Source organism: Ruditapes philippinarum, unplaced genomic scaffold (genome assembly GCF_026571515.1).
Source record: "Ruditapes philippinarum isolate M1 unplaced genomic scaffold, ASM2657151v2 ctg8279_1_1_1_1, whole genome shotgun sequence".
NCBI lineage: Eukaryota > Metazoa > Mollusca > Bivalvia > Venerida > Veneridae > Ruditapes > Ruditapes philippinarum.
The window spans coordinates 930-25,272 of NW_026863187.1; the positions used below are offsets into that span (position 1 = coordinate 930).

Genomic DNA, 24,343 nt, shown 5'->3' on the forward strand with positions numbered 1-24,343 from the left:
TTTTGTATAAAAAATTTTTTTCTAAATAAATGGTGTAAATTTATTGTAACATTTGATGAATAAATAAAATAATGTTTAAAACCAAACATCTAGAAAATTGTTTTTATTTTTTAATAAAATAATTTTTATTGTTAAAAAAAATCTTATTGATTAGTTCTTTTTTGTGCAACCTTAATTTCTAGCTAACAGTGGTTCATTAAAATATTTAACTACCTAATAAAACACCCTTTTGTGTTCGGAGGCAATGTAAAGTGACATGTTATTTGTAACCCAACTAAAAATAATAATTTTGTTTTAATCGCTAACAACACTGAACATAACCACTGGCTTGTCTCTGTGATGAAGTTGGTATCTTTTTAAAAGCATAGACTTTGACAGCTTAAAATTCCCAAGTAAATCAAACCAGCTATGAACAAACAATAAGTTTATGTTGTCAGAATGTGTTGTTATTATATACAGGCTGGTATGACTTATATACTGATGCCATAGTGAAAATCATTATTGATGTATTAATCAATTAAAATTAATTTATTAATTGGGGATTAGTTGTCATACATGTAGGTCAAAACCAGATCCAAATTTACAGAGATTATCATGTGATTTTACAGACACTTCTTAGTTGAATGAAAATGATATGATGTACCACTATATGTAACTGTATATACAGATTGGAGAATGATTTGAATGACTACAAATATATATACATATACATAAAGAGGTAACCTTATAAAATCTAAGTACAAAAATATTATTCAATCTGTTATAGGGATATTTTACAAAGGAATGTTTATAGTTTTTACATGTTATATCATACATATCTATTATACATGTACAAAAATGAAAATCCTGTCATGCATACAACTACTTGAGTTAATGTCACCAACGTTTTGAAGTTTGAAGAAATCACAGAAATTAGGAATAACATGTGTCAATATCATCTGTTTTATATTAATCCTTTACCTACTGGTGAAATCAAAAGTGTAATTAGTCTTTAGCGCCAGTACCATCGAGCCAGGCACATCCATACAGTCTAATTAATGTAATGCTCTATTCTATTGGAAGCTTTGATATTGAAAACTCTTGAAAAACTCTTGAAACTTTGAATGGACTGTTCCAAATTCATAGCTAGGCAATTTGTGATATACAAGCTACAGTACTAATCTTACTCATGAAATATGTATAAATAATAACAATGACTTTTAATACCAGTAATTTTGGTAATATGTCCTATACCCTTGAGCTTAGGAAAAGTTATTGTAGTGTTTTTTGCTAGAAAAGGGGGAAAAATAAAAATTACAAAAATGTTAGACTAAATTTATTCTCATCTCCTCCTATCTTGAGCATGTATATAAACCATTGTTATGCCTAAACCAATCGACTTTTTTTCTTTTCAATTTACCTATTACACCCAGTATTACTTAATAATAAAAATGAATTTTTAAATTTCATTTTTTTTAAAATTTCAATTTAATGTTTGGAATTTTGTTTGTGAACTTTTCCAATATAAATATGATACAAAATATCAGCTATATGCCAAAAAAAATTACCTTGAAATGACAATAAGCTACATTTGTAAGGTCTTATACAGTGTAGAATACTAGAATGCTCTTCAGCAGAACACATTACATGTGTTATCAGTAACTTAAACATTTATATACAAGAAGAACATTTGCCGACTTGCTGTTTTAATTGTACATTCATTCACCATTGCATAGGTTACAGTCTATACACACACATAACTTTATTTCATAATGTCACAACATTTAACCTTTCTTTCATTTTCATTGTCCGCTTCATCTCCTCATCACTATGGCAACAACAACTGACAACAAACTCAAAGCCATCAGAGTGAATGAAAAGTTGATTCCATGTGCTGAGTTGCAACCATCACCAGTACATGTATAAATGCAGCCACGATATTTACGACTGTGGTCAGGAAACCTCATGTCCTGGCATTGGTCTCCAAGGTCACGAGAACTACAGAACCTGTGTGTTCCTACAATACCTGTTATAAACAGAAGACAACTAATCATCACACAAGATATCATTCACAAATGAAAAAAAAACCTTTAACATCTTCATGTTATAAATGCAGCTATCATTTAGTAATGATAGTATTTATGACTGCATCAACTACAGTTTATTGATAGAACAAGAGCCATGTCAACATGGCCATCCCCCGCCGAATGTGTTTGCTCATTGGAAGAATGTATATGTTGTAGAGCAGAATAATTCCATTTTAAGAGGTCTTTTGGTAATGAAAACTGATGGCTATAGTGATTACAGATTTGAAACCTATGTGAATACTGATGGCTGAAAATAACAAAGGGCAATTACTGAAAAATAATGCATGGTAGGTTATCATTCTTGTGTGCTGCATCCCTCCTCAGTAAAATCTATCCACCTATGAAGTTTCAAGTTGATACCTCAAATACTTTTTGAGAAAAAAATTGAATTGAAAAATTAAGTATGAAAAAGAACAAAGGGCAATAACTCAAAAATTATAAAAGGTAGAGTTATCATTCTTGTGCAGTGCACACCTCCTGAGTGAGATCTATGCACCTATGAAGTTTCATTTTGATATCTCAAAGGCTTTTTGAGTTATGCTCTGGACAAAAATTAATTTTGAAAAATAACAAAGGGCAATAACTCAAAAATAATGCAGGGTAGAGTTATCATTCTTAAGCACTGCACTCCACCTCAATGAGATCCATCCACCTTTGAAGTTTCAAGTTGATACCTCAAATACTTTTTGAGATGAGCTCTGGACAAAATAGCATAAAAAAACAAAGGGCAATAACTCAAAAATTGTATAGGGAAGAGTTATCATTCTTGCGCACAACATTCCTCCTCAATAAGATCTATCCACCTATGACATTTCATGTTGATATCTCAAACACTTTTTGAGTTATGCTCCACTCAGGTGAAAAATTAGGTATGAAAAATAACAAAGGGCAATAACTCAAAAATTATGAAAGGTAGAGTTATCATTCTTGTGCACTGCACACCTCCTGAGTGAGATCTATGCACCTATGAAGTTTCATGTTAATATCTCATAGGCTTTTGGAGTTATGCTCTGGACAAAAATCAATTTTGAAAAATAACAAAGGGCAATAACTCAAAAATCATGCAAGGTAGAGTTATCATTCTTGTGCACTGCACTCCTCTTCAATGAGGTCTATCCACCTATGAAGTTTCAAGTTGATAAGTCAAATACTTTTAGAGATATGCTCCGGACAAAAATGTCGGACGGAAGGACGGCCGGACGGACGGACAGAGACTATTTCTATATCCTCCGCCGAAATTTTTCGGCGGGGGATAATAAAAGAGTGAATAAATGAATATTTTCATCATATTATATCCTTCTTAGAGAATTAACACAGGAATATAGTCCAAAAGGCTTTCTAGTTAACTTAATTACATTTAAATTACAAATGTACTATTTTTTCACTAAGTAGATAACTAGAACAGATTTATTATGTATATTCAATATGTTTTAATTGTTCAATATGTTTTAATTGAAAATTATCTTTATATCTTCAGTATAATTTAATATTCATGATTTTGTTGGAAATAATTAAACTTACTATAATTGTAATTAAAGTATTATACATTTGAGCAAATTATTTAGCAAATAAAGATAATATAAGATTCATACCTCCCCAGAGTCCAGTAGCTTTGATACAGAATTTAGCATTGTACATCTTGCATTCTGTAGCTCTAAGTGGAACATTGGGATTGTCATGGTTGAAATACTCCTGGCAATTGTGATCCAATGTTGAATCACACTGGTAGCAATTTAATGCATCACCTGAAATATATGGAAAACAAACATTTTCTATATATTTTCATAATTAGAATTATTAGAAACAACAAAGCAATTGATATATTGTAATTAACAGAGATGGAAAAAATATATACATTTAACTTAATTAAATTAACTTTTTATTCATCTGGTATTTGTTTGGATGGATGATTTCCTTTGTTTTGCTTATGAAAAGAAAAAGATGTTCGACAGATATTGGAATAAATAAATACAGCTACTAAAAAATTTAATTATGAAACAAATTAAGTCATTTTAAATTATTTAAAAAAAGATTAATTGCAAGAGTTAAACTACAAAACAAAGATCTTACACTTTTTTTCTTACAAAATCACTATCTGTTTAAGATTCTATAATCTAAAATGCTGTTTTTATATATATACAAATGTATTGTTCTGTATGTAATTTAAGAGTAGACAGAAGTTGTCAACTTGAGCTTATATAAACTGTCCATTCTAATATGTTCAATTTAAAGAACCATAAATGAACAACAATCCTGCAGATATTATCAGATGTCATTTAAGACATTCATGTCAATTTGATTAAAAACTAACACAATAGCTTAAAAATTATCTCCAGAAAGATTTTTTTCTTGAAGAATCACTGTCACACCGAAGTTATATTTCAATAAAGCACACATAGACCTTGAAGAAATTTTACTTGATTGATCATTCACTGGATTAATGAAGTACATTATGTACTCATTTGTGCCCAGGTCTATCAAAACCTAACACATTAGTATTATGACAATGTTCTTTTAAAAAATGCCTGTTATAAATTTTTAGAAAAGAACCATAACTTTAAAACACATGATTCTACTGTATTCTGATAAGCATCATTTACTTACTATTTATATACAATTATACTGAGTTTCATTACAATCTAACCAATCACAATAAACAAGATACATAGTACATGTAAATTGCCCAAAAAGGTAGTTTCCTTAATAAAAAAATCAAGTAACAAGTCAAAGGGTAATAACTGTTAAATTTAAATTCCCAGTGTAAAGATATTGATGGCACTTGGAGAGCCTGATTTTTCTATTTGTATTATATATGTATACATTCACGCCAAGTTTCAAGCAAATTAGACATGAGATTATCAACAATCTGGGGCGTCCGTGGCCGAGTGGTTAAGGTTATTGACTTCAAACCACTTGCCCCTCACCGCTGTGGGTTCGAATCCCAACAGGGACTTTGGATTCTTTCATGTGAGGAAGCTATCCCACTAGCTTACAGAACGTCGGTGGTTCTACTCAGGTGCCCGTTCGTGCCTGAAATAATGCACGGAAGGGCACCTGAGGTCTTCCTCCACCAGTAAAGCTGGAACTTTGCGATATGACCTATACTGTGTTGATGTGACGTAAAACCCCTCCCCCCCCCAAAAAAAAAAAAATCAACAATCTAACATAAATGATAAATAGGTACTAACTACTTAGTAGGTTAATATATTCTAATGTTCTCTCAGGCAATCCCATAAACTGTTTCCTTCTATTTCCTTAGCGTTACCTAAAGCTAACTTTAATATCAATTTTTAGTGTGGACTTACAACTTAATTTAATACTGGCAAACAAAATAACTAATATAGGACTGTAAAATGGATTAGATTAGCATATTCATAAAGGAGAAAAAATAATCCTCAGTATAAATGTAAAATCTTTTATTTAGTTCTGTTACAAATGGTAAATATGTACAGAAACTAAGCCTTATTAAATTTTTAAGCATAAAAGGTTTGACCCATTTTACAGACTGTTTTTACTGTCAAATTGTTGGAAAAAGACATTGCCCTACAAATTTGATGTTACTTTGACAAGTCTAATTAACTGATCTACGTGTATACTTGATTAAAAATACAAGCTGTTTAATATTATTGATAGAAATGAGAAGTAACAATTTCCCACTTAATATTGCTATTCAAACTAGCTCATAGTCTGCTTTGAAAAGGTGTTAAATTTAGGAAGAGAGATAGAAAGATAATTTTGAAAAGTGGCACAATTTAAAGCTATGTTAGCATAAAATCCATCCCTTGTCTCCTATTTAATATCTGTAGTGACAGTAGAGGGCATTTATTTTGCAAAAACAGCATTTCCGTATTGTTTTTAGTTCCCCACCCATCTTCTTTTAACATCATACCTGTAATTACAGGTAATTGTAATTAACTTTAAAAGTGATTTAATTCAAGTTCAGGTACCTGTTTTAGACAAGATCAAAATTGCTGAGAAATACTGGACGATTATACGGATTTCCATTTCTGATGGCAAATATTTTCAATAAATATTATTTTCAATTTTTGTGTACACCTGGGTAATGCGACATCTGTGGTGAGTACCTGTAATGACTCATTTCAGGGGAGGTTATCATCGAAATTCAACCGTCACAAAACCGTACAAGCTCTAATGGACTATTCAGTCTGTCCAATTTATGATAACACTATAGTTATCTTGTATTGGCTGGTTAAGAATTTTTAATTAGGATGCTGTAAGTGTTCGCAGAAACACAGGTTGCACAATAAATTAATGTATACATTCGCTTTCAACCGTGCCATGTACAGTACGGCTTTTATCCTTCTACTGCTAGCCTTGACCTTTATCTCACCGAAAAAAACCGAAAACAGAATCAAGTGGTAGATATAAAAGCATATTTTGCTATTTGTTGATAAAAGAAGGTTTTATAAGCAGTTCTATTGCATTTATTTAAAGTTTTGACGGAAACGTTAAAAAATGTTTTTTCATATTTATCATTAGATTTCGCGACACAATTCTATTTATAGTAAACCACGTGAATGGGCTGCATAATTGTTTATGAAATGAATTAGCCTATCGTTGCAAATTTACATTACATGGTAGCAAAGCTTATAATAAGATCTAATTTTTTTTGTGACACGTATCGAGCAACACTAAATATGGACTGAAGCAAATGGAAAATGATTAATGACAATATGGATGGATTGTAAGGTAGCCCTGTTAAAGGCTGGTAATTGTTGCCAACTTAGCAAAGGGCCTGCCTTTCAAGCCACCTTTGTGTACTAGGGGCCCTATCATGTAGCATTGCCAAATGGACCTTGACAAAATTCAAGCTGTAGGGTCAAAATAGCCGAAAATTGGGGGTCACTTAGTTTACTTGTATTTTCAAAATATTTTTAAAATATCCTTATCTAAAAATCCCAATGCCAAGAACAAAAACATTTTGCATTTACAAAACTAATATAAATCTTGCCCCATGTTTCAAAATAACTCGACTGTCCCCAGGGTCCTATAATTGTCCTCCGCCTTTTCGAAGAAAAAAAGGGGAATATAGAAATACAACATGTAGGCTCCGTCTGTCTGTTCATCTGTCTGTCTATCACATTTTTGTGTCCGGTCTGTAACTATGTCATTTATCAAAGGAATTTGAAATAGCTTGGAACAAATGTTTGTTAAGACGATGTGTCATACGCAACAACCGGACCCCTACCTCCAAGGTCAAGGTCGCGATTGGTAATTAAAGCTCAACATTGTCTATTTGAGAGTATATGTTGTGTCCAGTCCATAACTTTCTTATCCATGAAGGGGTTTGGAAAATACTTAGCACAAATGTTCACAATAAGCATGAAACAAACATCTTCTAATGGGTGTCTACCAAGTTTGTTCAAAATGACAGCCCTGTAGTCAAAATTTGCCCTGCCAGGGGGGGGGGGGGGGGGGGGGGGGTCATGCACTTTCCTTATAGAATAGAATAGAATAGAATAGAATAATTTTATTTCACCAATCAAGGGTCATACTATATGACATATATTATCACAAGCATAAAACATAAGGCATGAAACAAAATATATCAACCAACAATTTGTGTATTGTATGGTAGAAATGAAGACAATAAAGTAACTAAAGCTTAATTCGTATTATTGGAAAAAACAAATAACACAGGCATAGTAATGTTAAAATAAGAAGTAAATGAATAAAACAGTATTAACAAAAAAAAAACACTTATTACTCATTCGATATTCAAGAACAATGATATACATTCAATGGTCTGACAAATTTTTATTACTACTTGTACTACCTAACATAAGATTTCTTTTATTATAAATTTCGAGTAGGTATTTAGAAAATACATTCAAGACTCTAGGGTCTTCCGAGGACATTTACCAAACAAATTTCTGCTTATTATTCAACATACAAAAGTTCTTATTTGATATTTCAATTTGTCTAAATAGTAGTTCTCTATTACTATCAAATTTTGTACAACACATGGAAAAATGAATTTTATCTTCTACAAGATTGGAAGAGCAACAGTTACAATATCTTTGATTTACTGGGATCTTTTTATATCTGCCTGTTTCTATATTCAATCTGTGTGCACTTACTCTAAACTTGGTGAAGAAAGTTCTTATATCTTTGTCCTTAATATGGCTAAAGTACACTTCTCTACAAAACCTTTGTTTAAACAAAGAGTATGTTCTAAGTTTCCCTTCAGTACCTGAGATATTCAAACACCAGTTGGTTTGGTACATTTTCACTAACTTGAGTTTAATAACATTTACTAAGTTCTTATTGGTTAAACCAGCATCAGATATACCTAAATGCTTAAAACAATGTTGTACAGAAGAAACCCAGCAAACTTTATTATCCGTAAATAATGTTTGACTTTCAATAAAGGCAGCAGACAGTAATTTGCTAACATTTCCACTTAGCAGTCTTTGATAAAACTTAACATAACTACATATTACATCAATAAATAGTGGATACCGTCCTAGTTCACCACATACTGCCTCATTTGATGTTTTTTTGTGTACACCCAGAATATATTTTAAAAATTTCACATGCATCTTATCACAGGACATATTTCCAAAGGATTTCAACAACACATAATCTGTTTTTTTAACAATAGAACTACTAATATTTGGTATACCCAAATTTCACTACCATACAGAAGAATGGGTTTAATAGTATGATCAAAAAGATGGATGATAGTGTCAACATTTTGGTGTAGCTGACCAAAAACCTTACTAATCTTAAAACTTGCTTTCAGTGCTCTTTTATAAAGATCATCTTGGCAGTAACTGAAAGTACCAGATGATGCAAAAATAATTCCGAGATATTTATAACTTTTAACATGATTAACTTCAGTTCCCTTAAAGTAGAATTTCTCACTAGAAAGCCTTCCACTTTTACAAAAGGTCAAAATACTTGTCTTTTTAAGATTTACTATAAGACCATTATTGTCACAAAATGTTGATAACTTATTCAAACAATTCTGTAAACCTTTTGGTGAAGTTGACAACAATAACAAATCATCTGCATACAACAAACAACTAATTTTTACATCATTTAGACACACTTGGTCATCACTACTATCAAATACAGCTGGCAAGTCATTAATAAACATCTTAAAAAGATTTGGGCTAAGATTGTCCCCTTGACGCACCCCCATCTGGGAGAGAATGTTTCTGTTAACTTATTACCAACTTTTATGTGCATCACATTTGAGCAATACATGTTTTTAACAACGTTGAAAAAGGTCCAGATATACCAGTATTACATAGTTTATACAAAAGAAGGGAGTGAATAACATTATCAAATGCCTTTGCAAAATCAACAAAGCATGTATATAATTTAGTTCCCTTGCTGAAAAATTTATCTATTAATGTTTTCACTACAAAACATGTGATCAGATGTTCTGGAATTGGGTTGAAACCCAATCTGTGCTTCATTAATAATTCCATTATCTATAAATTTTTGTAATCTATTATTCATTATACAATTAAATACCTTTGATAGACATGGCATAACAGATATACCCCTATAGCAGTTGGGGTCATTAGTATCACCACCTTTATGAATTGCTTTAATATAACCAACTTTCCATGAAGATGGATAAACACCGCTTGAAAGTATACAATTAAACAATTTTTTAAAACTTGACAAAAGAAAACTTTGGCTAGCTTTAATCATTTCATTAGTAATGGAGTCAAAGACCAGCAGATTTTTTGTTTTTCAATGAAGAAATGGCTTTGGATATTTCTTTTTCAGAAATTGCAAAAGTCTAGCTCATTGAAGGTTTTCATTTTTTCAAAACAATTTGTAGTAAATCAGCATATTTCTTGTCAATATGTTCAAACTCCTTCTTTACACAAAAAAGATTTGTAAAATGTTTTATCCATTCCGTCTGCCGATATCTTATTAGCAGGATCATTTGCTAGGCCCCTTCCTCCTTAAGATCTTTAACTAATTCCCAATATTCAGATGGATTATTACCTAACATACTATCTAATCTAGAAATAATACCCTTTTTAAAAGTATTCTATTCTTTTGACTTACAACAACGTTTATAAATTTTCTATACTTATAGAATTGATCCTTTTAAAATATTTCATACGGGTTTCTAGAATACAGTGAACTTCTGCGTAGTAATTCTTTACGCCATCATACTAAGGTCACTATCAAACCATTTCTTTTTTACTGGACCGGTCTAGTTTCTTAACTTTTTAACTTTTTTCTTCATTGATTTGTTACAGGCAGTATACAAAATGTCATTAAAGATTAGTTACCATTTGATCAACATTTTGCAAAGGATCACTGTCAAAACTCTCAATTTTCTGTTTAATTTCAATAGAGGAAAGAGCAATTTTAAAATCTAAACTAGCACGTATCTGTCCATTTCCAGGATGTAGGCATATCTAAAAGCGTACTTTCAATGTTAACAGTTTTGAATTTTTGCATACAGTTTTTACATTCCAATTTAGCCATGATCACTTAAAAAGGAATATGGTTCTCTACTTGAAAATACAAAACTTTATCAAATAGCTCATCATTAACAACACAATAATCAACAACACTATTTCCATTTACTGAAAACATTGTGGGCTTTCCCACCTAAATCTCCAAAAGTCCGCCCATTTAAGATAACTAAGTTTGCAGATAAGCATAAGATCAATGAATTCCCTTACCTCTACTATTACAAACACTATCTTGGCTTTTCTTTTCAGAAATGACCCAGTATTCCCTTCAAAAATGGGGCAGGCAAATTGTACAATTAGCATCTAAAAAATCATTTTCAACTCCTGTTCTGGCATTTGTATCGCCCCAAAAAGCATAATATCTCCTAAATTTCTATAATGCTTATATCTTTTTCAATAATGGATAAAATGTCTAAGTTATGTCTTAATACATTATGAAGAGTGTTCTGGTGCCATTATAAGTTAAAGCAAAATATAAAGATCATTTTTCCAATGAAAAAAATAATGTTTACATAGTTTCCAACCATTGAATTTCACTACAATGTATTTTCAGATATTGTAATGCCTGAGATTATACCAGGATTAAGTAAAAATAACATTCCTCCAGACACAGGATAATTTTTCTCTGTTGGTCTATAAAACAGCATGAGTCACATAATCATCAATGCAAATACCCTTTTCTTTATCACATTTTGCTCTTTGTAAGCAGAGAATATCATAACCTTCAATACTTCTAATAAATTCCTTTTCTGTAAGCTTATTTGTCAGACCATTAAACATTCCAGCATCCAATCCTTTAAAAAACTTCCCAAATTTCTGATACATATTAAGTAACAACTATACAACAGTAACAAACAACCAAATAACTGTAGTCGGCCTCATAAGGCAAAGTGTCAACAAATCATGTTTGAACTTCCTAAAATACTAAACATCATTAAAATTCTCCAAATGTAAGTATAATGTGAGATATCCTCAATTAAGACAAATAATTGCCATGGAGAATGTTACTGCTCCTAAATGTTAACACTTAACACATGATAAATTCTTCATAAATAGAATGAATTTTACTGAATATACAGTACAACCATCTAACATTTATTTACCTTTAATTGTAAATACTGACTCATATAACATTAGCCAATACATTGACAAAACAAAATTACATTACTTGTTAAATTGACTGTTCACATAGAGCGAGATCTTATAGAAATTAGAGATTCTGATACATTTTTAAATTAATGTTTAAAAATCAATACTATCATTTATTTTATCTTATTTTTATTATTAATTTATTTTCGTTAAGACTTAGAGAAAGAAAAAAAAATATATATTTATATTTACTAAAAAAGTACTGCTTAGAGCAACAGTAAATAATGACTCAGGTTGCTAGATATTACAAAAACAACATATTATGATCTTAATACACATGTATACAAATTTATACTATTAAGGTTGCTAGATATTACAAAACAACATATTATGATCTTAATACACATGTATAAAAATTTATTACTATTAATTGTCACATTATAGGCTATCTACTGTCCCTTAATCACCAGTTCAGCAAAGTCATCCCTCAGGTTTCTTGCTAAGGTTTCTGTTCCCCACCTTGATAGATGTTTCTTATCACACAGTATTCCATTCTAGGGTAGTCCCCTATATGTAAGGTTACAGTTGTCACTGAATGTCACATTCTGGAATCTTGAGAGCTTGTTTCTGAAAGCCGCCGACACTTGTTGCGCCTTCAAGTTGATGTCCCTCTCCTTCCTTGTAGTGGTAGAGATATGACAATAGGCTTATTGCCAAACATAGTATTTGTGGTATCGATAAGGTCTTCCATATCTCGGACTATGTCGTCACATTTATTTTTCTCCAGGTCATTACAGGTTACTAGGTATGCAAAGCATGTCGGGCTGAATTCCCTCATATCCTTTATAAAATCTTTTGTGTCCTTCAAAGAATATCTGATGTGTTTCTTTTACATACAGATTATTTCTCCCAAAGTCAGCCATGTACTTTGCACTGAGATATTTAATGTTTGAAGTTCCTACCATCAACATGTGTTTGTTATGGGTGTTACTTTTTGACTGATCTGAGTATCTCTTTCCTATTATGGTCGGTTTGTCTCTGTTAATGCTATCCTGGCTATGATTTGATTTCCGTCTATCTTGATTGTTTCTCTTGTCTGTATTTGTATGTTGATTTTTGCTCAAGAGTCTCTGTTGCTTTCGTGACTTTTTCATTTGTTTGTGTTGTGGTTGATTTGTTATTGTTTACAGCGACAGTTTCCCAAGGTTGAGTGGCATTATCAGCACTTAACGAGAGTTTTATACTTAACATTTCCTCATCCAGCTTTTTTAATTTGACACTTCAGGTTTCTAATCAAATTATCTTGTTCAACTATGTCGTCACATTTCTGCTTAAATCGTTTTTCCATCATATTCAGTTCAGTATGGAAGATATTCTGAGATTTTTCCTGACATGATAGTTTAACGTTATTTGACTCAATCTCATTTTCAGTTTCAACCTTTTCAGTCTCTGATTCATACAATAGTTTACTGTATCTTGATTTCTCCTTTGCTTTTTCAAGTTCCATTTCTATAATCAGTTTACTGTTCTTTGCTTTTTCTTTCTCTAGTTCAATGATTAACTGACTATTTTTTGACTTTTCTCTATTTTCTCTACTTTCAAATTGTTTTTCAACATTTGATCTTGTGTTGCATTCAGCGCTGTTTTTTCAAGTTCTTTACGTAAATCTTGAATGTCATTTGGTACATCTAATTTCTGCAGGTGTTTTGTTCACCTCTGACACCTGGTCGAGAATTTTCACAAGTCCAATTTCTAAACTTTCATTATTTTGGTAAGTAGTAGTTTCTGCAGCTGTTTGTGTAGACTTTAATTCACAATTTTTCATTTCAATGTTACTTACACTGTGTTGATTTAGATTCATGACTGTTTATTTCAATGTAACTAGACTGTGTTGATTTTGATTCATAACTTTTCCTTTCATTGTCACTAGCCTGTTTCGTAAGGGTTTTCTTTTCAAGTTTTTATGAAATCCTCTGGACATTTCGCACACACTTCACATGTGTATTTTCGTGTTGATGTCTTATATACATAAAGTTGATACCGTGGTAGTCTGGTGCACACAAAGTGGCACCAAGCCGAGCAGTTAGAACACTGAATCACATCATCGTCCACTATTTCACGCCCGTCTGCACACATGCTACACATCTTGCTGATAGATCTTGTCTGTTTCAACGTCTGCACCTTATCTGAAATAAAACTACTGCAAGGGGGGCCACCTTAGCAGTTAGGCTAGCAGAAGGCTCCTCCTTGGAATATGAAATATCGTTATCAAGTGTCCCTTGTGGTTCAATAATCTCACTGGTGGTAACAGTCACATTTCTCAAACTTTGCAATTTCAGTATTTCGTCAGCAAGTATTTTGTTCAATTCACACATGTCCTTATCATTTTTATACGGGAGTTACCTCCCTTCTGTATTTCCTGCTACTTTCGTTTTTAACATGCGTTGTTGACAACAGAATTTTTTGTTTTCAATGCAATTAAATGGAAATATACTGTATTTTATGCTCAAAACATTTTCTTTCTACATATCAAATGTTTACACTTCTATTCTTTTACGCATAAATTTTGACATACGAGCGTATTTTCATTTTGTTGTGCATAACTGTGACGCACGAATTTTGAAAGTGATGCGTATTTAAGATTTTCTATGCGTATTTTACGCTTATACGCACGCTATCTGGACTATAAACATATAAGGAAAGTGCATGACTTTATATATGGTAAAAACTTAAAAAATATTCTTTAAAAAACCCAAATAACCAGAGTTTAAGTATGTAGCATGAAACAGCTTCTGCCCTGGGGCCAAAACTGGTCCTGCTTGGGAGGGGGCATTGATTTTCTTTTAATTAATACATTTATATAGTAAAAACTTAAAAAATCTGATTTTGATAAACCCAAAGAGCTAGTCATTAGATATTAAACATGAAAAAGCTTCTTATGGGTATCTACCAAGTTTGTTCAAATAAAAGCTCTTGGGGCAAAATTGGCCTCTCTTAAGGAGGTTATTGATTTTCCTTATATGTATATTGTAAAAACTTAAAAATCTTCTTGTAAAAACCCCAAAGATCTAGAGCTTAAGTCTCAGATATTTAGCAGGAAACATATTTTAGTGAATGTTTACCAAGTTTGTTCAACGGTCAATAATTGCCCCATCCCCTAGGGTCATTGATTTTCCTTAAAAGTGTCAAGGCTCGATTTATTTGTTATAGTAATTGTTCATAAATCGACCCGTGACATAAGTACACATCTTTTGAAACTGTTGTTTTCCCTTAGCAATAGCATCCAATGCATAATGCTTTTACAGAGCTCCAGATAATTTTTTTGGCCAAGGGGTTTTTACCCCTCAAAATTTAGAGTGAGGGGTAAAATGCAAATTCTGAAAAACTTAAGGGGTAAAATCTGTCAAAAAAGCATTTTGCATTTTTTATAAACAAATTAAACTTATTGTTGTGTTTGTTTGTTTGTTTATTTTCTTTTTTTAGAAAAACCTTTACAAATTAAATACTGATTTAATGTGAAACAATACAAAACATGCCATGTAAAGTCAGACTTCCAGAGTATACTGGAACTCAAGTTTAGGATACACAGCAAAATTATCAGGGCTTCCATTTTCAAAATTTGGAAGTCAAAGACTTCAAAATCTCTGATATTGGAAGTCACATTATATAGGTAAAGAAGGAAAGTATTGATTTTTGGAAGTCACAGGCCACTTGAAGGAATAAAAGACTCCCAAACTTCCACTAGTGGAAGCCCTCAAGTTATTTTATTTTCTAGGAGTCAATATTTTTCTTTCTTTATTTTTGTTGGCATGTACCTTATCATGTACTCCAGTTTGAACAATTATAGTTGAAATTAGAATTAAAGAAACATAAACAAGATTTTTTTATCTTTCCTTAAAAAAAATTATTGGTCTGAGAGAAAATTGTCCGTAACTGTAGACTGGGTACGAAAATATTGAGTACAAAACTGCAGGTGAATAACATGTTATTTTGTTAAAGTTAAAGAAATTTTATTAAAATATATTTTTGTTTATATTGAGTATGTCAATAGATGCCTAAACAAACTTAATACTGTGTTAACTCCTACGATGATTATCTGGCACAAATTTCATCAATAATTTCACAGGTTGATAGATCTACGGGAGTTACCTCCCTTCTGTATTTCCTGCTACTTTCGTTTTTAACATGCGTTGTTGACAACAGAATTTTTTGTTTTCAATGCAATTAAATGGAAATATACTGTATTTTATGCTCAAAACATTTTCTTTCTACATATCAAATGTTTACACTTCTATTCTTTTACGCATAAATTTTGACATACGAGCGTATTTTCATTTTGTTGTGCATAACTGTGACGCACGAATTTTGAAAGTGATGCGTATTTAAGATTTTCTATGCGTATTTTACGCTTATACGCACGCTATCTGGAGCTCTGCTTTTACACATGCAGTATTTCAGATATAAATATGAACTTTGTGATATCAGTTTAGAATTTAGATTTCATATCGTTTACAATATTACTTGTTCATTGTCATGTAGAGCTTTTATTTCAGGTGAGCGATTTCAGGGCCATCATGGCCCTCTTGTTACAAATATTTTCAAAATTACCTTATACAGCTTGTGTAAAAAACAGCAAACCAAAAGTGACCTCATTACTGTTTTATACATTGGGTATTTTTTTATACCTTTTCTTGCAATCTGTCACAGGTGAGCAATCCAGGTCTATCTTGGCCCTTTAGGTTTGTTTATAGCTTCATTATCAAGGCTGTTGTTTTACTCTAAACTCAAATAGTTTAGTATGCTGCCCAACTGACAGCTCTTGTTTTTGTCTATTTTCAATATATTAAAAAACATAATAGATTGTCGTTTATAAAAACGTTAGTAAATAACATAAGAAACATATCAATGGTTGATAAAAAAAAGAACATAACCTCCTGGCACATAATTGCTTTACATACATCACCCAAACATATGGTAATATGGTTACATAGTGCTATGACCATAGCTGATTGACCTGAATGGTATTGTCTTTGACCATTGACATACTTTTTGTGTCGCCTCTACAGAGTAGTGGTGACATATAGGGATCATTTCTCCGTTGTCTGTCCGTCTGTCTGTCTGTCCGCACTCACAAGACAGTAATTAAGTGGCTAGAGGGACAATAGGTAACTGTTCTTTCTCTTTGATGTCATTCATTCCGTAATGCTTTTATGTGGCTATTTTCTTTTGTGTGGCTAAAAAGAACAATAGAGAGAACAATAGAGTAGCCACATAATTACTGTCCTGTGAGAACATCCGTCTGTCCGTCTGTCACAAAACTTGTCCGGACTACTTCTCATAAACTACTGGTGCAATTTCATCCAAACTTTACAGGAATGATCAGTACCAAGTCTAGTTGTGCATATTGTCAGCATTTTCCGGTTCAATGATTTTTGTCAGAGTTATGGCCCTTTAATAATTTTTATTTTTAAAGTTTGTCCGGACTACCTCTCTTATACCACTAATGCAATTTCAATGAAACTTTACAGGGTTGATCTGTAGCTCAAGTCCTTGCCCAGATTGCACGGGTTTTCTGGTTGAATGATTTTTGGCCGAGTTATGGCCCTTTGATAAAAAGGTGTTTTTTATTTGTGTTGCCAGATACACAAAAGCTTGTCCGGACTAATCCTCATAAACTACTAGTGCAATTTTATCCAAACTTTTCAGGAATGATCAGTACCAAGTCTAGTTGTGCACTGTCTGTCTGTCTGTCCGTCTGTCACAAAACTTGTCCAAACATGAAATTGGCCATCATGAGGCGACACATGTGATCACTGAACGCTCTTGTTTAGACATACATGTGTAAATTTATAAAGATGCAACACTTTATACCAATAGATTCACGTTAATGAAAGTAGGTATTTTCATTATCACAAATTAGTGGCAATATGAAGAACCAATCTCCCAATATTTGCTTATCTCTCCAAGTCCCTATTTTACATGCCATCCATCTGTCTTTTAACAATTTTGTACCTGCTCTGTATCTTTTGAATGGAATTGAAGAAAACCGAAACTTTCCAGTTGAAATGTTCACCATAATTAGACTATATAATTTAGAGCACTTGCCTTCTCGGATCAATTTCAAGGTCACACATAGTCATTATATATTTATATGCATTAAAAAAATTGTGTCCAGCTCTTTATCTTTTGAATGGATGTATTGGAATTAGAACTTTTGCAGAAATATTAAAGGAATTCTACTTTAGGTATGTACGAAAAGGAGAATACTCTGTAATTACTGTGTTCAAGTATATACATGTACAATTATCTCCAAACTGCAGTGTAGTTATACATGTATTCATTTACAATAATATGAGACACTGCACATAAGGGTGTGGGTTAACACAAAAAAAACAAACAAATAAATCGAAACAAAACAACAGCAAAATACACCCGAAACAGTCAATAGCAGATTAAATAGTATATAATTATAAATATAATTAAACAGTTTTATTCTCAAAATAACAGAGTGATTATACATTTTAAAGGCACACATTTATGTTACCAAAATTTCAATGTCATTATTAACTCACTGATACAATGTCATATTGTTTTTGTTATAAAAGGAAAGTGTTTTTGTATCTAGCAACCCTAGTGTTTTTCAAAGCTGTAAATGATTTTGGCCTTGTACAGATACAGTAATGTAAAGATTAATAAGTTGTGTATACACATGAGATAGAAAAATATTTCACATCATCTCCAATTATAGTAGATAATTTAATAAAGAAAAGTGGTTTGCATCAATGAACATTATCAATGAGACCTTTATAATGCTTGAAGTGACATAAATCTATTAGAATTACACAGCACAGTATATCATTTTTCAGAGTTCATGCTAAAACTATATTAGTTTTGTATAAAAGATACATGTATATTTTCAAAAAATTGAATGACCACCTCAACAAATTTGCACAGCTGGACATCACTATAATGGCGTCTGCTTCTTTTCAGTTAAATAATTTTTACCTGTTGATGTGTTTTTACCTGTGAAAGTGTTTTTAGCTGGTGAAAGTGTTTTTGCAAATGAATGTGCAAGTACTGGGATTTTGTTTTTCATACTAAATTGTTGTCATCACTCAGCTTGACATTTAACTAAGTACATCAAACAATGTTTAACACTTCACAGTGTAGCTAAATCTGTGCTGAATACAGGACTTTACTTTAAACTTTAGTAAGATTTTAATTTTTTTTTAGGTTTGTGTACATTATACTAGTATTATATTGATTGTAATTTTTATTTTAAGCTTAAAGCTGCATGCCTCTGTATTCACGCTTATTTTCATGAAAATTTTGAAAATCTATTTAAAATTAAAATATTGTCAAGTGAACAAAGTAAGTACTTTACACATTGTAAATTACAAAATAAAGGTCAAACTATGTAACAATAACCCTAACTGCATTAGTCACACAGTAGAAATATGGTGAAAAATACTGCAAAATCAGTCATTTTGCATATAACAAGTAAATCATTACTAGAATTGTGAGTATTTTTACTTTTGGAAAGATCTTGGAACCTTTTTCTCAAAATATTTTTTGTTGAAAAAAAAATTTTCTCATCTCGAGGCATGTATCTTTAGTTAAAAAAACAACTAAACAACAACATAACAATTGTATATATATATTGTATGAATTCATTGGTCCCTGTTTTGTATAAAGTTTGGAAGTTTCATGATGGTTTAGATATAAAAATAAAACCTGCATTGTTTACTACACTATGCACATTATTTCCTGCTAAAACAGGACATTGTACTTTTAATTTGTTTCGTTTGTCTGTTTTTATCAAGGTTTAATAGTAAGACATATATTTTGTTATTCATATCTTTAGGACAAGAAACTTATTATCAAGATTTTATTACAATTTTGATATTATTTAGCATAATTTTTCTACTTTCAGACATGGTTTCAATGATATGAATTACAAGGGATGAATATCAAGGTATAGATCAAGGATAACAAGATTAATGACTTGACAGTTTTAAACATAAGATACTTGTACTTCTGTTTAGTGAGTACAACAAGAATATCACCATGGTTTTATCTGATACAAGTAAAGGTGATATAGGCTGGAAGAAATGGCTGGTTGCCGGATGGGCGTTCATGGAATGTTTGTTCTTTGCTGGACTTTTATATGGATGGGCTTCTATAAACTTTGTACTGAAATCTGAAGGTATATACGCTGACTTATGTGAAGATACAGTTAATAGTTCTTTCCTAACTTATTCTGTGAATAATAGTGAATCATCAGTAGTGAATGTGGTAATGTTAAATGCTACAACAACATCATCAAATATGTCTGAAGTCTCTGCCAAGAAGCAACCATGTAAACCCCAGGACAGTAAAATGGCGCTATGTTTTACTGTTGGATCTGCCATGTTCTGTATTGGCTGTGCTGTCTTGGGTTATATCCATTTCCGGTTTGGAACTAGAGTAACAAGATTAATTTCCTTGTAAGTAGAACATTCATGCTTTATACAAAAATGTATAATATTGTTAAGGATTGCTGAAGATGTGCATGTCTTAGATCACTTTTTAATAACACAATAATATAAGAATGGGTAATAAGTAAGTTGCAGAAAAAAGGAGAGAAAAAACATAACATTTTGTACAATCTAGCTGTTAGTTTTAAGTTTTGATAGAATTTATTAATACATACTGTATAAGTACTTATTTTGGCGGGGGTTTATATTTGGCTATATTGGCGGTCAGGGTCAGTAGCGCCAATTCAAAACACCGCCAATTTAAAGCACCGCCATTTTAGATCATTGCCATTATTCTTTGAAAGGTAGACAACTCATGGTAAAATAGCTTTGGTTTGTCCGAGTAATCTCCCTTGATTATTTGTAATAAAAATAAACATTACAAGTAAGCTGAAAAGAATTTGTTTATTTTTAAGTCTTGGTACGAAACTCATTTAATTATATATCTATATACTGTATTTATTACCAAGATGATCACACGACGAGAAACAAATCTAAATCTAAACTAGTATTTGTTTTGTTTTCACTGTTATGTTTCATAATTTGAAATAAAACTAATGATAACTGTAATTATATAGCAGTCAGTTGTGGTGACCGTGAACAATTTTTCACGCTTTAAAGACTGCAGGATAATAGGGCATACCTTTCTCTTCCATGGTCCAGTTACCACACGGTACCATATTTACACCTAATACAAATAATAACAAAAATAGTTCATGTTTTTATTAAAATCGTTCAGAATTAGCACGATGTAAAGATAAAGGTGACCAAGCATAGGTATACCGTATGCCGTAAAATAAACGAGGACAGTCAACTACTGCGTGACCGGTGTTATTTTTATTTATTTTTTTTATTCTTTATTTGTAATCGCCAATTCATGACCCCATATTTATGCCAACAAGTGTTTTAATTTGGCGGTCTAAAAGCGTTTGCGCCAATTTATGACCCCGCCAATTCAAAACACTTTAAAAAACGCCAACATTTGACACCGCAGATATAATGCGCTATACAGTAATGGAATGTTATAACATGTGGCTCTCACATCATGATATAGACTGTCTGGTATTTGTTGACTAAAGTTTATTAAACATATTGACGTGGATGTTGTAAGACTATTTATAAACATTTGAATTTAAAACGGTTATTTTTTACCGACACTGCATTATTGAATAAAATCATTGCAGAGGTTGGAAATTGATTTATTTTGCAGGCAATTACATATAACTTGGTTAGTATAAGTTTTGAAAATTACATACAACCAGAATGAAATCAGGCCACCTTGCTGGTCCTAGCATTCTGTCTTTTAGCTTTGTTACTTGATGAATTAACAATTGCTGCCTTCAGGTGGAATGGTAAGGTTGAATAACTTGCATCTCACCAGTGACCACTCACTGTTGCTTTGGATCAAACCATGGGCTTTGGATTCTGTCATGTGAGCTAATGGAAGTTTGGAGGTCTACTCAGATGCCTGTGTGTATCTGAAGTAATGGCAAATGCGTAAAGGGTTACCTGAGGTATTTCTCCAGTAAAGGAAAAGTATTGACAATGAATATATGAATATTATGTAACAATAAAGCTTGTATATTTTAGTACAATGTTTGTGTCTGGTACGTTAATGATGGCATTTATTAGCAAGGAGAATCCATGGTTGATGTTTCCAGGACTGTCTCTGATGGGTACAGGTGGTCTTCCTATCTTAGTAACAAACACGCAGGTAATCAAAGTCTCTAAGTGTTCACTTAATAACTCTGAAAACCAGAAGCTGCTTGGTCCAACTTGGACTCGACAAAAGTCTTTTAAAAGAGTTTTAGAGGATTCAAGTTATATATATATATTTATTGATATTTATGAATAAAATAGGACTTTAAAAATTGTTGGGATTTCAGAGGATTCTGGTTTCAGAGGGTCCGGTTTTGGAAATTTACCTGACTTTACTGATTAACTACCCATATAGGGACATGCTCCTAGACTAGATTTCTCAAGTATTCATAGTCTATCAATTTAAGTGATTACTAAATGTTTTCCTTGTGTATGATATGTTTTAATTTGAAAATATTATATATTGAGCAGAATGGTTTTAACTCTGTCTTTAAGCAGTTATATTGCTGATTTAGACCTTGTCTATCACATTAACATAATAATGTATGTAGGTCAGAATATAAAATGCAAAAGTTAATCTTATTTCAGGTATCCAATTTGTTTTTGGCAGGAAGTTCATCAGTCGTAGGGTTACTGTGTGGTGGGTTTGATATGTCATCTGCTGTCATGCTTATTGTCAAGGTCAGTATTTTTTCTGTGTATGATGTATTTGTTACGAATACATGTTTTATGCTAATTAAAAATCAGAAAAAAATGTTTTGCAAAATATCAAATTGGGGCACTTTGAAAGTTAGTTTTGTTGCAGATTATAGCTGATTTAAGGACAGACTGTTTCTAAGTAGTGATCTAGAGTGAAATCAAATATCATCCAATTTTTGTATATTTGGAAGAATTTGGATGCCGCCTAAAACAGCCAGTGGTTTTTCTCACTCTATTGGAAAGAGACCTTAGCCTCTTGAATTTGGGAAAAAATAATGCTAAAATTGCTAATTTGGGAAGCAAAAAAGCTGGTGAAGGTTCAGATTTTTGGGAATACTGCATGATTTTAAAGAAAAGTGGGAAGAGCCTTTTAAAGGCCTCTGTTGTATAAGATGAAAATTCACTGCCTACATCATTTTGGATTTATTTGCGAAAGTCTTGGTTAAAGTTTTGGATACATAATTGTTTTCTAATTTACTATGAAAGGTTTCCACTTGAAATCTCACATATGTTGTCAGGGTACGACTTTGAGATCACTGACAAAGACCCATTACTTTAGCTTGAAATTTTTACTTAATTATTCTCCTTTGTGATTCCAGAAATTTTGCTCATATTGAAAAAAAAATAGTTGAACCTAAACACACTGAAAAAACGTTTTCATGCCATTCTCACAAAATGCACTGAGAAAAGTTGAGTATGCTGTCCCTTTGACAATTCTTGTTTTAGAGATAATCAGCCAGGTTTTGGAACTGTACTCGAAATTGTTAATAAAGATATATCATAAATTAGATATTGTAGATTAGAATTTGTATTTTTCAGATTGCATATGAGAATGGTTTCAGCAGAATGAACATGTTTATTATTATCACAGTAATGCATTCCCTTTTCTTGGTCAGCACATTTTTCTTCCTTCCAAAAGATTTCATATCAAAACCTGTTGTAAAGCAAGGTATGGAATCAGAGATTCCTGAAGATGGTGAAGCTGGGATAGAACTTCTGAAGCAAAATAATCAAACAGGTGCTTGTCTTTACTGTACATGTATATGTTAAATTATCACATTACTTCTTCTACTACATCTTTTTCCTTTAATTAGATAGAAACTCTTTCTTTGTAACATTATTATAATCTACTTTAAAATGGTTTATAGCGTTGATATAAGACAAAGGAAATTTTTGAATAAAAATTCAGCGATTTCAAAATGTATTGTGCCTTTGTTTGCTCACCAGACCAGAATCTGTGTGTTTTAGCATTTATGGAAAAATGTTTTGATTTTGCCTTAGTTCAATGATGTATGCGATAGATTTTGTTGGAAATTGTCTTTTTTATCCTTAGATAACAATCTTTAGTCACATGCCAGTAAAAGTATCATCTCTACAATGTGATTTGTAGATATATTGGTCATGTGAATATTAATTGTTTTATCGTGTATAATTTAGTAATTGGTATGTTGATTGTATGATTTTGTATTAATAAATACAAGCAGTGGCTTTGTCAGTCATAATTAAGTCATTTAATGCTGTAGAAAGGGAATCATACCTCTTTCAAGAAAATATCGATAATGTTAATATGTTTAATTTATTACAGGGGAGGGAACTGCTGCTAAAACAGAATTACCAAGTTTATTGAGTTGCCTAAAACAGACAAAGTTTATAACACATGTCATCTGGCTATGTATTCTACAACTCAGATTCTATTACATTTTGGGGACACTTAATCCATATTTAAATAGAATCTTAGATGGAGATGAGAAACAAGGTTGGTTATTTTGACTCTTGCTCCTCTATGTATGGAAGTTTGAAAGTATGGAAGTTTGAACAAAAACTTGAAGAAATAAACTACAGAGTTGTTAGATTTATTATAAATGACAATCTTTAAGCTAGTTTAAGTCCTTCAGATTTT

The 24,343-nt window shown here is 31.7% G+C and overlaps 2 protein-coding genes across 3 annotated transcripts in view; one reads left to right on the forward strand and one right to left on the reverse strand.

Annotated features, from left to right (window-relative positions):
• Nucleotides 1-1,396: 1,396 nt before the first annotated feature.
• LOC132721414 (U-scoloptoxin(05)-Sm1a-like) lies at nt 1,397-6,173 on the reverse strand. The gene is made up of 3 exons (XM_060705720.1): nt 6,014-6,173; nt 3,659-3,811; nt 1,397-2,005 (listed from the first exon to the last, which is right to left on the reverse strand). Exons 1-3 carry the CDS (start codon nt 6,069-6,071, stop codon nt 1,794-1,796), a joined length of 423 nt encoding a protein of 140 aa, XP_060561703.1. The 5' UTR covers nt 6,072-6,173; the 3' UTR covers nt 1,397-1,793.
• Nucleotides 6,174-6,298: 125 nt separating this feature from the next.
• The window catches only part of LOC132721413 (equilibrative nucleobase transporter 1-like), a 30,386-nt gene continuing 12,341 nt past the window's right edge, over nt 6,299-24,343 (forward strand). The window contains exons 1-6 of one of the 2 annotated variants that reach the window (XM_060705718.1): nt 6,299-6,445; nt 19,563-20,115; nt 21,736-21,859; nt 22,333-22,425; nt 23,263-23,461; nt 24,029-24,199. In XM_060705718.1, the coding sequence (XP_060561701.1) occupies nt 19,697-20,115; nt 21,736-21,859; nt 22,333-22,425; nt 23,263-23,461; nt 24,029-24,199 (1,006 nt within the window). In that variant the 5' untranslated portion in view covers nt 6,299-6,445; nt 19,563-19,696. Of the gene's footprint in view, nt 6,446-18,697; nt 18,840-19,562; nt 20,116-21,735; nt 21,860-22,332; nt 22,426-23,262; nt 23,462-24,028; nt 24,200-24,343 lie in introns of those variants that run through there. The other variant, XM_060705719.1, reaches the window with a different exon arrangement.

Coding starts and splice junctions, on each gene's coding strand:
- LOC132721414 (XM_060705720.1), bottom strand. CDS start 6,071: ATGGAAATCCGTATAATCGTCCAGTATTTCTCAGCAATTTTGATCTTG. Junction 3,812..6,013: donor TTTGATCTTGTCTAAAACAG/GTACCTGAACTT, acceptor CATATATTTCAG/GTGATGCATTAAATTGCTAC. Junction 2,006..3,658: donor AGCTACTGGACTCTGGGGAG/GTATGAATCTTA, acceptor TGTTTATAACAG/GTATTGTAGGAACACACAGG.